At 46.6% G+C, this 12,978-nt stretch overlaps 1 protein-coding gene across 2 annotated transcripts in view; it reads right to left on the bottom strand.

The window, feature by feature from the left end:
• Positions 1-365: 365 nt before the first annotated feature.
• Positions 366-12,978, bottom strand: part of cep162 (centrosomal protein 162) — a 74,542-nt gene continuing 61,929 nt past the window's right edge. For both annotated transcript variants that reach the window (XM_061715331.1, XM_061715332.1), the window contains 5 exons: positions 9,998-10,130; positions 4,907-5,048; positions 4,726-4,824; positions 2,288-2,422; positions 366-727 (listed from right to left, as the gene is read on the bottom strand). In XM_061715331.1, coding sequence (XP_061571315.1) covers positions 476-727; positions 2,288-2,422; positions 4,726-4,824; positions 4,907-5,048; positions 9,998-10,130 — 761 coding nt within the window. In that variant the 3' untranslated portion in view covers positions 366-475. The remainder of the gene's footprint in view (positions 728-2,287; positions 2,423-4,725; positions 4,825-4,906; positions 5,049-9,997; positions 10,131-12,978) is intronic.

The following is a 12,978-nucleotide window of genomic DNA, read 5'->3' as shown; positions in this document are numbered from 1 at the left end:
ATAATGTAATATCTTGTTACATTATTGGGAATTTATTACATTTTCAGGTGGGTCTTTTTTTTTTCTTCCAAAACTGATAATGTAATACTTGACAAATAATGTAATATATATGTTAATTTTCAGTCCAGAGTTCTACATTTTGTGTTTTAAGTATCTAAGAATGTTATATACGCTGGATTTGAAACAACTGAATGACTATTGGGTTAAATTGCAGACTTTGAGTTCCATGTAATAGATTCCCAATAACGTAATAATGTATTACATTATTGGTAAAAATGTTATTACAATATCCATCATGATATTTTATTACATTATTGGGGAAGTTATTACCTTATTGGGTTTTTTACATTTTTGATTGAGTTAAGTGCAAATTTTATTATATTTTCAGGAAATGATTCCATTCTAGGAAATGATTCCATTCTAGGAAATGATTCCATTCTAGGAAATGATTCCATTCTAAGGAGCTCCACTCCCCCTAACACAGCTCTCTGTAGGAGCTGTCGGCCTGCGTCCTCCCGTCCCCGGCTCCGGGGGCCTGTGGCCCTGCCGGGGGGGCGGCGGGGGGGAGGGCCCCCCCCGTCCTCTGCAGGTGTCTCAGGATGTCCAGGATGGAGTCCAGCTCCAGACGGAAGCCCTCCAGCTCTCTGCTCCGGTGCTGGGCCAGACGCCGCCAGCGCTCGGCCTCCGCCTGCAGGTCAGGGGAAACCTGCCAGGACCCCCCCATCACCTGGAAGAGAGAGGAGACTCTGTTACCATGGAAACAACCCCCCATCACCTGCAGAGAGGACACTCTGTTACCATGGAAACAACCCCCCCATCACCTGCAGAGAGGACACTCTGTTACCATGGAAACAACCCCCCATCACCTGCAGAGAGGACACTCTGTTACCATGGAAACAACCCCCCATCACCTGCAGAGAGGACACTCTGTTACCATGGAAACAACCCCCCCATCACCTGCAGAGAGGACACTCTGTTACCATGGAAACAACCCCCCCATCACCTGCAGAGAGGACACTCTGTTACCATGGAAACAACCCCCCCATCACCTGCAGAGAGGACACTTCACCTGCTGTACTTCACCTGCTGTACTTCACCTGCTGTACTTCACCTGTACTTCACCTGTACTTCAGCTGTACTTCACCTGCTGTACTTCAGCTGTACTTCACCTGCTGTACTTCAGCTGTACTTCACCTGCTGTACTTCAGCTGTACTTCACCTGCTGTACTTCACCTGCTGTACTTCACCTGCTGTACTTCACCTGCTGTACTTCACCTGCTGTACTTCAGCTGTACTTCAGCTGTACTTCACCTGCTGTACTTCACCTGCTGTACTTCACCTGCTGTACTTCAGCTGTACTTCAGCTGTACTTCAGCTGTACTTCACCTGCTGTACTTCACCTGCTGTACTTCACCTGTACTTCACCTGTACTTCAGCTGTACTTCACCTGCTGTACTTCACCTGTACTTCACCTGTACTTCAGCTGTACTTCACCTGCTGTACTTCAGCTGTACTTCACCTGCTGTACTTCAGCTGTACTTCACCTGCTGTACTTCAGCTGTACTTCACCTGCTGTACTTCACCTGCTGTACTTCACCTGCTGTACTTCACCTGCTGTACTTCAGCTGTACTTCAGCTGTACTTCACCTGCTGTACTTCAGCTGTACTTCAGCTGTACTTCAGCTGTACTTCACCTGCTGTACTTCACCTGCTGTACTTCAGCTGTACTTCACCTGCTGTACTTCAGCTGTACTTCAGCTGCTGTACTTCACCTGCTGTACTTCAGCTGCTGTACTTCAGCTGTACTTCAGCTGTACTTCACCTGCTGTACTTCAGCTGTACTTCAGCTGTACTTCAGCTGTACTTCAGCTGTACTTCAGCTGCTGTACTTCACCTGCTGTACTTCAGCTGTACTTCAGCTGTACTTCACCTGCTGTACTTCAGCTGTACTTCACCTGCTGTACTTCAGCTGTACTTCACCTGCTGTACTTCAGCTGTACTTCAGCTGTACTTCAGCTGCTGTACTTCACCTGCTGTACTTCAGCTGTACTTCAGCTGTACTTCACCTGCTGTACTTCAGCTGTACTTCAGCTGTACTTCAGCTGTACTCCAGCTGTACTCCAGCTGTACTTCAGCTGTACTTCACCTGCTGTACTTCAGCTGTACTTCACCTGCTGTACTTCAGCTGTACTTCAGCTGCTGTACTTCAGCTGTACTTCAGCTGTACTTCAGATGTACTTCAGCTGTACTTCAGCTGTACTTCAGCTGTACTTCAGCTGTACTTCACCTGCGTCAGCTCCTCCTCCCGGTGCCGGTGTCTCAGCTCCATGTTCACCATCTTGTTCTCCAGGTTCTGCAGGAGTTTCACCTCGGAGCTCTGACAGTCTTTAGCGTCCTTCAGCTCCTGCAGCAGCCGGCTCAGCTGAACACAAGAACGGACACGTTAGAACCATTCCATCTGGTCCCAGTCCACCCAGAACCATTCCATCTGGTCCCAGTCCACCCACAACCATTCCATCTGGTCCCAGTCCACCCACAACCATTCCATCTGGTCCCAGTCCACCCAGAACCATTCCATCTGGTCCCAGTCCACCCAGAACCATTTCATCTGGTCCCACCCAGAACCATTTCATCTGGTCCCACCCAGAACCATTTCATCTGGTCCCAGTCAGAACCATTTCATCTGGTCCCAGTCCACCCAGAACCATTCCATCTGGTCCCAGTCCACCCAGAACCATTTCATCTGGTCCCAGTCCACCCAGAACCATTCCATCTGGTCCCAGTCCACCCAGAACCATTTCATCTGGTCCCAGTCAGAACCATTTCATCTGGTCCCAGTCAGAACCATTTCATCTGGTCCCAGTCCACCCAGAACCATTCCATCTGGTCCCAGTCCACCCAGAACCATTTCATCTGGTCCCAGTCCACCCAGAACCATTTCATCTGGTCCCATCCACAACCATTCCATCTGGTCCCAGTCCACCCAGAACCATTTCATCTGGTCCCATCCACAACCATTCCATCTGGTCCCAGTCCACCCAGAACCATTTCATCTGGTCCCAGTCCACCCAGAACCATTTCATCTGGTCCCAGTCCACCCAGAACCATTTCATCTGGTCCCAGTCAGAACCATTTCATCTGGTCCCAGTCCACCCAGAACCATTTCATCTGGTCCCAGTCAGAACCATTTCATCTGGTCCCAGTCCACCCAGAACCATTTCATCTGGTCACAGTCCACCCAGAACCATTTCATCTGGTCCCAGTCCACCCAGAACCATTTCATCTGGTCACAGTCCACCCAGAACCATTTCATCTGGTCCCAGTCCACCCAGAACCATTTCATCTGGTCCCAGTCCACCCAGAACCATTTCATCTGGTCCCAGTCCACCCAGAACCATTTCATCTGGTCCCAGTCAGAACCATTTCATCTGGTCCCAGTCCACCCAGAACCATTTCATCTGGTCCCAGTCCACCCAGAACCATTTCATCTGGTCACAGTCCACCCAGAACCATTTCATCTGGTCACAGTCCACCCACAACCATTTCATCTGGTCCCAGTCCACCCACAACCATTTCATCTGGTCCCAGTCCACCCAGTCCATCCACAACCATTTCATCTGGTCCCAGTCCATCCACAACCATTCCATCTGGTCCCAGTCCACCCAGTCCATCCACAACCATTTCATCTGGTCCCAGTCAGAACCATTTCATCTGGTCCCAGTCCACCCACAACCATTTCATCTGGTCCCAGTCCACCCACAACCATTTCATCTGGTCCCAGTCCACCCACAAAAGCCTGTTTTCATCCGCAAGCTGGTCAGAACCAGAGCTGCTAGATAGAACCAGGGCCGGGGCTTCAGCAGGCCCCGCCCGCCACATTTGTTTTTGTGGCACCACTTGCCGCTGCTGCTTCCACCTGCCTGCAACATCTGTTGTATTAGACGCTATATAGGGCTGTTTGATTTTGCCCAAAAATAAAATCTCGATTTTTTTCTCTCAAAATCCGATTTTCGATTACGATTACGATTATTTTGCGAATTGACAAAAGGCAAAGAAATGATTTCAAATATGCTGTTTTTTTATTGAACATTTGCCCCATTGGGCTTTAAGTGCAAACTTTGCTCTTATTAAACCAAAAATGAATGAATAAAGTGCAAAACTCTGTAAAATAAGTTGAAAAAAAGTTTTAAAAAATATAATAAAATATAAAGTTTTATCTCTGAAAAAAAAAAATCAGCAAATCAGCACTTGCAAACATACTGTAAGTTATATTTCCAATTAAATAAAACAAGACATTTTCTAATTAAACTAAACTGGGTCTTTGCATGCTAAATAATAATCAACCCATGAACCCATGATTTGCTATTCACATTTGCAAGTTTTTTGCAAGGAACACGAGCCGGTCTACCCGGTGGCATGTTAGTATATCACCATGGTTCCAACGCCCCCTCCTACACTAAAGAGCCTCTCCCATGGGGCACTTGTCGCAGGTATTGAGAGGTATTTCCATCAATCATTAATATGGTATCAATCATTAATATGTGTGCAGACAAGGTAAAAAAAAAAAAAAAAAAAAAAAAAAAAGTGAAAAATCGATTTTACGATTTTCACGTTTTAACATCGTTCTAATTACATAATCGCGATTACGATTCAAAATCGATTAATCGAACAGCCCTAACGCTATATAAATAAAATTGAATTGAATTGAAATAGAACCCTGCTCACCTGTCTCTGCAGAGCGTCTTCTCGGCTCTTGGATAGGGCGAGGGCCTCCGTGGATCCCTGCAGTTCCTTACACTGTTCCTGCAGATGTTTCATGGATATCTACAGGGACAGGTACCAGATGAGCAGCAGGATCACTTCACAGCTTCCTGCTGATGGTGCTGGTTGCTGGGAGAACTCCTACCTCCTGAGAGCTCAGCTTGTTGCTCAGCTCTGCCACCTTGGAGGCTGAATGCTCCAGGGCGTGGGCGGCCCGCAGGCCCTCCAGCACCCTGAGGTGCTCTGCCTTCACGCAGGACAGCTGCTCTAAAAGGTGCTGCTTCATCCTGCCGGGTCACATCACAGGGAGTCGTCTTCATAGACATCTATCCGTAGACGCCCCATGGAGCTGCTGTGATACGTCAACGTCGCCGCCATATTGGATGTTCAAGACTGTGCTGTAAACTAATACAAGTAAATGGACTTATTTTCATAAAGCGCCTTTCTACAAAGAAATGTACGTTTTACGTCTCATTTCGGGGAGGCAGTAGCTCAGGTGGTAGAGCAGGTCGTCCAATGATCCGAAGGTCGGCGGTTCGAATCCCGCTCTGTCCCAGTTTGCTGTCGTAGTGTCCTTGGGCAAGACACCTTACCCACCTTGCCCCGTGTGAATGTGTATGAATGTGTATGAATGTTGGTGGTGGTCGGAGGGGCCGTTAGGCGCGATATGGCAGCCACGCTTCCGTCAGTCTGCCCCAGGGCAGCTGTGGCTACAGATGTAGTTTACCACCACCAGAGATAATGTGTATGAATGAATAATGATCTCTGTAAAGCGCTCTGGGTGCCTAGAAGGGCGCTATATAAATCCAAGTCATTATTATTATTATTATTATTTATTCATTCACACACGCACTAATATACTTGGGAAACAGTTAGACACCAAATATAATATATTTAATTTTCTCAGATGGCAAAAATAAGAACTTTATTGATCCCACATAGGAGTAAAACAAATTTTGAATTTTCCAAATAACAAAATAACATATTTGAATCATTTTTTAGACAATATCTGTATCTGTATCTCTATATAATAACTGAAAAAATCTGAAAAATTGTTAAAATATGTTATTTTGTTACATGAAAAATTTTAAATATGTTTATGTAAAATATGTTTTGTTGATGAGAAAATATGTTTCTCTATTTTTCTTATTTTTGTGAGGGGGGATATATATTGTTTTTCGGCACTACCTTGTTCTCTATAGCTGATATAACATGAATTACTCCTATGTGGGATCAATAAAGTTCTTATTTTTTCCATCTGAGAAAATTAAATATATTATATTTGGTGCCTAACTGTTTCCCAAGTATATTAGTGCGTGTGTGTGAATGAATACGGGCAGACCCAAACGGATTGTGAGGGTCTGTTGGGAACGTCTGGTTGAGCCCTCTGTCAGGGACATCTTCAACTCCCACCTCCGGGAGAACTTCTCTCAGATCCCGGGGGAGGCGGGGGACATCGAGTCCGAGTGGACCATGTTCTCTGCCTCCATTGTCGACGCGGCGGCTCAAAGTTGTGGACGCAAGGTCTCCGGTGCCTGTCGTGGCGGCAATCCTAGAACCCGGTAGTGGACACCGGAAGTACAGGATGCCGCCAGACTGAAGAAGGAGTCCTACCGGGCTATGTTGGCCTGTGGGACTCCTGACGCAGTAGATAGGTACCGGCAGGCCAAGCGAGCCGCGGCTCGGCCAGTCCTGGAGGCAAAAACTCGGGTCTGGGAGGAGTTCGGGGAGGCCATGGAGAAGGACTTTCGGTCGGCCTCGAGGAAATTCTGGAGGACCGTTCGGCGCCTCAGAAGGGGGAAGCAGTACTCTGCCGGCACCATTTATGGTGTGGGTGGGGAGCTGTTGACCTCGACTGGGGACATCGTCGGACGGTGGAAGTAATACTTCGAGGATCTCCTCAACCCGACTGACATGCCTTCCACTGAGGAAGCAGAGAGTGGGGACTCTGGGGCGTGCTCATCCATCACCCAAGCCGAGGTCACTGAGGTGGTTCGTAAGCTCCTCAGTGGCACCGGGGGTGGATGAGATTCGCCCTGAGTACCTCAAGTCTCTGGATGTCGTAGGGCTGTCTTGGTTGACACGCCTCTGCGACATTGCATGGAGGAAGGGGACAGCACCGCTGGGGTGGCAAACCGGGGTGGTGGTCCCTCTGTTTAAAAAGGGGGACCGGAGAGTGTGTTCCAACTATAGGGGGATCACACTTCTCAGCCTCCCCGGGAAAGTCTACTCCACTGGAGAGGAGAGGAGAATATGGCCGATAGTCGAACCTCGGATTCAGGAGGAACAATGCGGTTTTCGTCCCGGTCGTGGAACACTGGACCAGCTCTATACCCTCCGCAGGGTGCTCGAGGGTTCATGGGAAATTGCCCAACCAGTCTACATGTGTTTTGTGGATCTGGGGAAGGCATTTGACCGTGTCCCTCGTGCCATTCTGTGGGGGGTCAGTGAGTATGGAGTCCGGGGCCCTCTATTAAGGGCTGTCCGGTCTCTGTATGATCGGAGCAGGAGTCTGGTTCGCATTGCCGGCAGTATATCAGACTTGTTCCCAGTGCATGTTGGACTCCGGCAGGGCTGCCCTTTCTCACCGGTCCTGTTCATAATTTTTATGGACAGGATTTCTAGGCGCAGCCAGGGGCCGGAGGGGATCCGGTTTGGGGACCTCAGGATTTCATCTCTGCTTTTTGCAGATGATGTTGTCCTGTTGGCTTCATCAGACCGGGACCTCCAGCATGTGCTGGGGCGGTTTGCGGCAGAGTGTGACGCGGCAGGGATGAGAATCAGCACCTCCAAGACCGAGGCCATGGTTCTCCACCGGGAAAGGGTGGCGTGCCTTCTCCGGGTGGATGGAGAAGTCCTGCCTCAGGTGGAGGAGTTCAAGTATCTCGGGATCTTGTTCACGAGTGAGGGAACGATGGAGCGTGAGATTGACAGGCGGATCGGTGCAGCGTCCACAGTTATGCGGTCGATGTACTGGACCGTCGTGGTAAAGAGGGAGCTGAGTCGAAAGGAGAAGCTCTCGATTTACCGGTCAATCTACGCACCTACCCTCACCTATGGTCATGAACTTTGGGTAGTGACCGAAAGGACAAGATCGCGGATACAAGCGGCCGAGAAGAGTTTCCTCCGCAGGGTGGCTGGACGCTCCCTTAGAGATGAGTTTCCTCCGCAGGGTGGCTGGACGCTCCCTTAGAGATGAGTTTCCTCCGCAGGGTGGCTGGACGCTCCCTTAGAGATGAGTTTCCTCCGCAGGGTGGCTGGACGCTCCCTTAGAGATGAGTTTCCTCCGCAGGGTGGCTGGACGCTCCCTTAGAGATAGGGTGAGGAGTTCGGTCACCCGGGAGGAGCTCGGAGTCGAGCCGCTGCTCCTTCACATTGAGAGGAGTCAGCTGAGGTGGCTTGGGCATCTGTACCGGATGCCTCCTGGACGCCTCCCTAGGGAGGTGTTCCAGGCATGTCCCACCGGGAGGAGACCCCGGGGAAGACCCAGGACACGCTGGAGAGACTATGTCTCTCGGCTGGCCTGGGAACGCCTCGGACTCCCCCCGGAGGAGCTGGAGGAAGTGTCTGGGGTGAGGGAAGTCTGGGCATCCCTGCTGAGGCTGCTGCCCCCGCGACCCGGGAACGGATAAAGCGGGAGAAGATGAGACGTAAAACGTACATTTCTTTGTAGAAAGACGCTTTATGAAAATAAGTCCATTTACTTGTATTAGTTTACAGCGCAGTCTTGAACATCCAATATGGCGGCGACATTGACGTATGGCAGCAGCTCCATGGGAGGAGGAGGAGACATGTCTATGTTTGTCTTCCACACACTCCTGCTGCGCTGAGAGCGTGGGTCATACATATATAAAGGCTAGATGACTCGTCCGCGCTGCTGCCAATGCAGAGCGACGTCGTCACACGGCGGCCATCTTGCCACAGGAGAGCTCGCTCACTTTAACATTGTGTTGAATGGTGCATGTACTGCTTAAACGACCTTAACTTGCTCAATTCTCAACAGATTTTCAAACAGTTTGGTTTTCTATGAACGTCAGAGATGTAGTTATGACACTGCATACTTGTGAATAATTATAAACATTGAAAAACGTACTTTTATATGAAAATAACCAGAAACAGATAGCTATGACATGGTATTTATATTAAATCAATATTTCTATAGTATCCTTAGTCATATTTATATTTACATTATAACATATATATATTATTACCATATAACATGTATATGTATATATATATATATATATATATATATATATAATAATGACTTGGATTTATATAGCGCCCTTCTAGGCACCCAGAGCTTTACAGAAATCATTATTCATCCATACACATTCTCTCCGGTGGTGGTAAACTACATCTGTAGCCACAGCTGCCCTGGGGCAGACTGATGGAAGCGTGGCTGCCATATCGCGCCTAACGGCCCCTCCGACCACCACCAACATTCATACACATTCACACGGGGCAGGTGGGTAAGGTGTCTTGCCCAAGGACACTACGACAGCAAACTGGGAGAGAGCGGGATTCGAACCGCCGACCTTCCGATCATTGGACGACCCGCTCTACCACCTGAGCTACTGCCGCCCCAATATATATATATATATATATATATATATATATATATATATTATTACATTATAACATGTTTAAATATTATTACATTATGATGTATTTATATCATGACGTAACATGTGTGTATATATATATATACACACACATGTTATAATGTCATATAAATACACACATGTTATAATGTAATTATATATATATATATATATATATACATACATATATACATGTTATAAGGTAATAATATATATATATATATATATATATATATATATATATATATATATGTTATAATGTAAATATAAATATGACTAAGGATACTATAGAAATATTGATTTAATATAAATACCATGTCATAGCTATCTGTTTCTGGTTATTTTCATATAAAAGTACGTTTTTCAATGTTTATGATTATTCACAAGTATGCAGTGTCATAACTACATCTCTGACGTTCATAACAAACCAAACTGTTTGAAAATCTGTTGAGAATGGAGCAAGTTAAGGTCGTTTAAGCAGTACAGGCACCATTAAACACAATGTTATGAGTGAGCGAGCTCTCCTGTGGCAAGATGGCCGCCGTGTGACGACGTCGCAGCAGCGCGGACGAGTCATCTAGCCTTTATATATGTCTATGGCGTGGGTTAAAGGCTTAAAGAGACATACACACCTGCACAGCTCCTCCTGGGCCTGGAGAGCTTCAGCTCTCAGCGCCTCCTTCTCCTGCTCCCCCTGCAGGAGGAGAAGCTCCACGCGCTGCTGCAAAGCCTCGTTCTCCTGGAGAACCTCGGAGATGTGACTCCCTGTCAGACACAAGGACTTTCATTACTGCTCACTCCATTAGAAAACACACTTCACTTCCCTTTATTCATTTGTTCTTAGTGAGGACTTGGTTCTCCTGGACTTAGTGAGGTCTCGGGTCTCTTGCTGTTATTCAGGACTCGGGTCTCCTGGTCTTTGGTACTGTGATGCTTCATGTTTTAAATATAAATGTATATTGTTCACATTGTTATACTTATGAGAGAGCTGATCGTGGACATCCACAATGTGTAAGACTCAATAAACGTGTACATTGGTCTTAATCCGTCAGTATATAATATGCGTGACAGTAAAGGAACGAGGAGCCGTTTTTCATCCACCAATTTAAGTTCTGGTGTCGGTTCTTAAAATACAAACAAGAAAAGCAGAGTGTAATGATGCACTAACGCTGCCCATAAACATTCACAAACCTGTACAATCATAATGAAACCACAACTCTTCACGGAATGTAACGTAAAGCAAAGAACAACATTACCCATAATGCAATGCAGCTTAAATCGGAAGAAATGCCCAAATACATTTTTTTTCCAGCCTCAACTTCTGACAGGAGTGTCTCCAGCTCACAGCCGATGTTTTTTTAATTTGTTTTACTTGTTTTTGCAAGTTCCTTGTTAGGATGAGCGGTTTTTAATGGATATTTATCCTCATTATCATATTCAAATATATCTACTTGAGGGAGGAGACAGGGCGGAGTGTTGTGCTCCTGCATGTGCGCTCAATTCCACGTTGATTGTGATGTTCAAAGAAATTTGCTTGGATTTGGGCTGTGATGCCCCTATATAGATTACTCCTAATATGGAGCATGTCATGCAAGCTAACATTCCAGTTAGTCCTGAAACTTGAGAACCTGCTCATTGAGGGTTGATTGCCTGCTTGTGCTCATTGGATGACACCTGGGCCCGGTGTCTCCACCCCTGAGTATATAAGCAGCCTGCACCTCAGTCTGAGAAGATCTCTAGGAGAGAACACCTTCCCTCAGCTCTCCATGTCTTTGTTTGTGTTCTAGTTCTTCTGTATTCTTTCCATCCACACACCCTGCACTACACTATGTTTCACTCATCCATCACTCGCACACACTACTGACTTACTGACTCCACACTCCATAGGATCCTTATGGCTTTTTCTGTTTGTTATGGTACCTCAGTTGTTTGTTTTTCGGTTAGCTTAATAAATATTATTTGTTTTACTTCCGTCTCCTGTCCCCTATTTTGCCATGACTTAGAGCCGGTCATGACAGGGCCAATGCACAGTTTTGAGAATCTGAATCTGAAAGAGCGAGTGTTGAGTGTGTGAAGGGCGATTAGGTTTGCAGCAGATATAAACATTCAGCACACATTCATCATACAGCCACGTTCAGACATAAACACAAACATGATGTAGCAGAGAAAACTACAGATGCACCAAGCTCATAGTCCACAGAACACAAGGAGGGAGAAGCAATAAAAAGGGAGACTACCGATCAGCATAAATAGTTTTAAATACATTTCAACAACTCAGGTGGCAGCATGAACCAGGTTCTAAACCACAGAGCCACAATTAGCTCCTCTTTGCAGTGTTCAAAGCATTAATGGAGAGAGGCACAAAAGAACATTTAGATCTATTTTTTGTGGCAGTGATGTGAAGGCCAGAGGGAAGAAGCTTATATTGTTGGTTAAGAGGGGGAGTATCGTCCCTGCGAATGGACTTTGTTTTCTTAAGCACCTGAGAATTAAAAATTCCGTCCAGACTGCTGAACTGCACCCCAGCAGCTTTTAAGCCGTAAGGTGAACCGCAAAAAGTATTTCAGAAAGTGATTCCCGCCCCCATCTTTGGGGACGACACAATCTTTACATCATAAAAAACATTGATTCAAGTAAAAGTTCGGAGGTCAAAACCCTGCAAGAGTCCCGTGATCTGGACCACAAAACGGTACTAGTTTCTTCTGAGCGGAGGAAGATTTTGGTCCGCGGGTCGAGGCGCGGTCGGCACGTGATCCCGCTGGACCGATAGGATGTTACTAGTAAACACAACGGCAATATGGCGGCAACCGTGGTGACTTCCGCCTTCCGCACGATGATGAAAACAGACCCCAAAAGTCGGACTCAGTAGTCTCAGTAGTGGCGGCAGGCTGGAGCCGGGGGGCGGGTGAAGTTGAACATGAACCAACCATGCTCCAACTGTTCTCCTCTGTTTATGTTTATGGAAGAATTGCTTGTGGGTGCTGTTCTGGGTCTCTGGAAAAATCCTAGAGACAACTTGTCTTGTGATAGATAGAAGGTCTGCATTGACGTCACTCCCCCACTGGACCAGCCCCCTTACTGCACTGAGTGGTAAAAACAGCTGCAACTAGTGGAGAAGACGGGATAACAGCTGATTATCAGCTTAAATTGCAAAGCTTGAAGGCTAACAAAAAACTTGACGCTTGGTCCGACTTCAAGGCAGGATTTGTTGTAGAAATTAAAGTGATGAGGACACCGAACTTTATGATTTGAGCGTTTAACGTTAGCTACCCAAAAATCCAACATTACCTGATACAAAATGGGAACCACAAATCCACGTTTCTGTGCCTGGAATCCAGTTGTTTCTGTGAATTGCAGCGATCCATTTGTCTCTCTTAAGATTATTTTTCGTCAGTCTGTAAAACGATAACTCAGATTTCTTGCTAAATCTATGAGTACAGTCGATCGCACAACAGCTCTTTCCATTTTAGATGTTTTCCAGTTGCTCTTTCTGCCACTCAGTCTTTCAGACACTCAGTCTTTCTGACACTCAGTCTTTCTGACACTCAGTCTTTCTGACACTCAGTGGGCGTAACCTGCTGTGAAGTTGCATCTGTGACGTCATGAACATTCC

The sequence above is a fragment of the Cololabis saira genome, chromosome 3 (assembly GCF_033807715.1).
Source record: "Cololabis saira isolate AMF1-May2022 chromosome 3, fColSai1.1, whole genome shotgun sequence".
NCBI lineage: Eukaryota > Metazoa > Chordata > Actinopteri > Beloniformes > Belonidae > Cololabis > Cololabis saira.
Note: the sequence above shows the minus strand (reverse complement) of the source record. Positions and strands in the feature narration are given on the sequence as shown.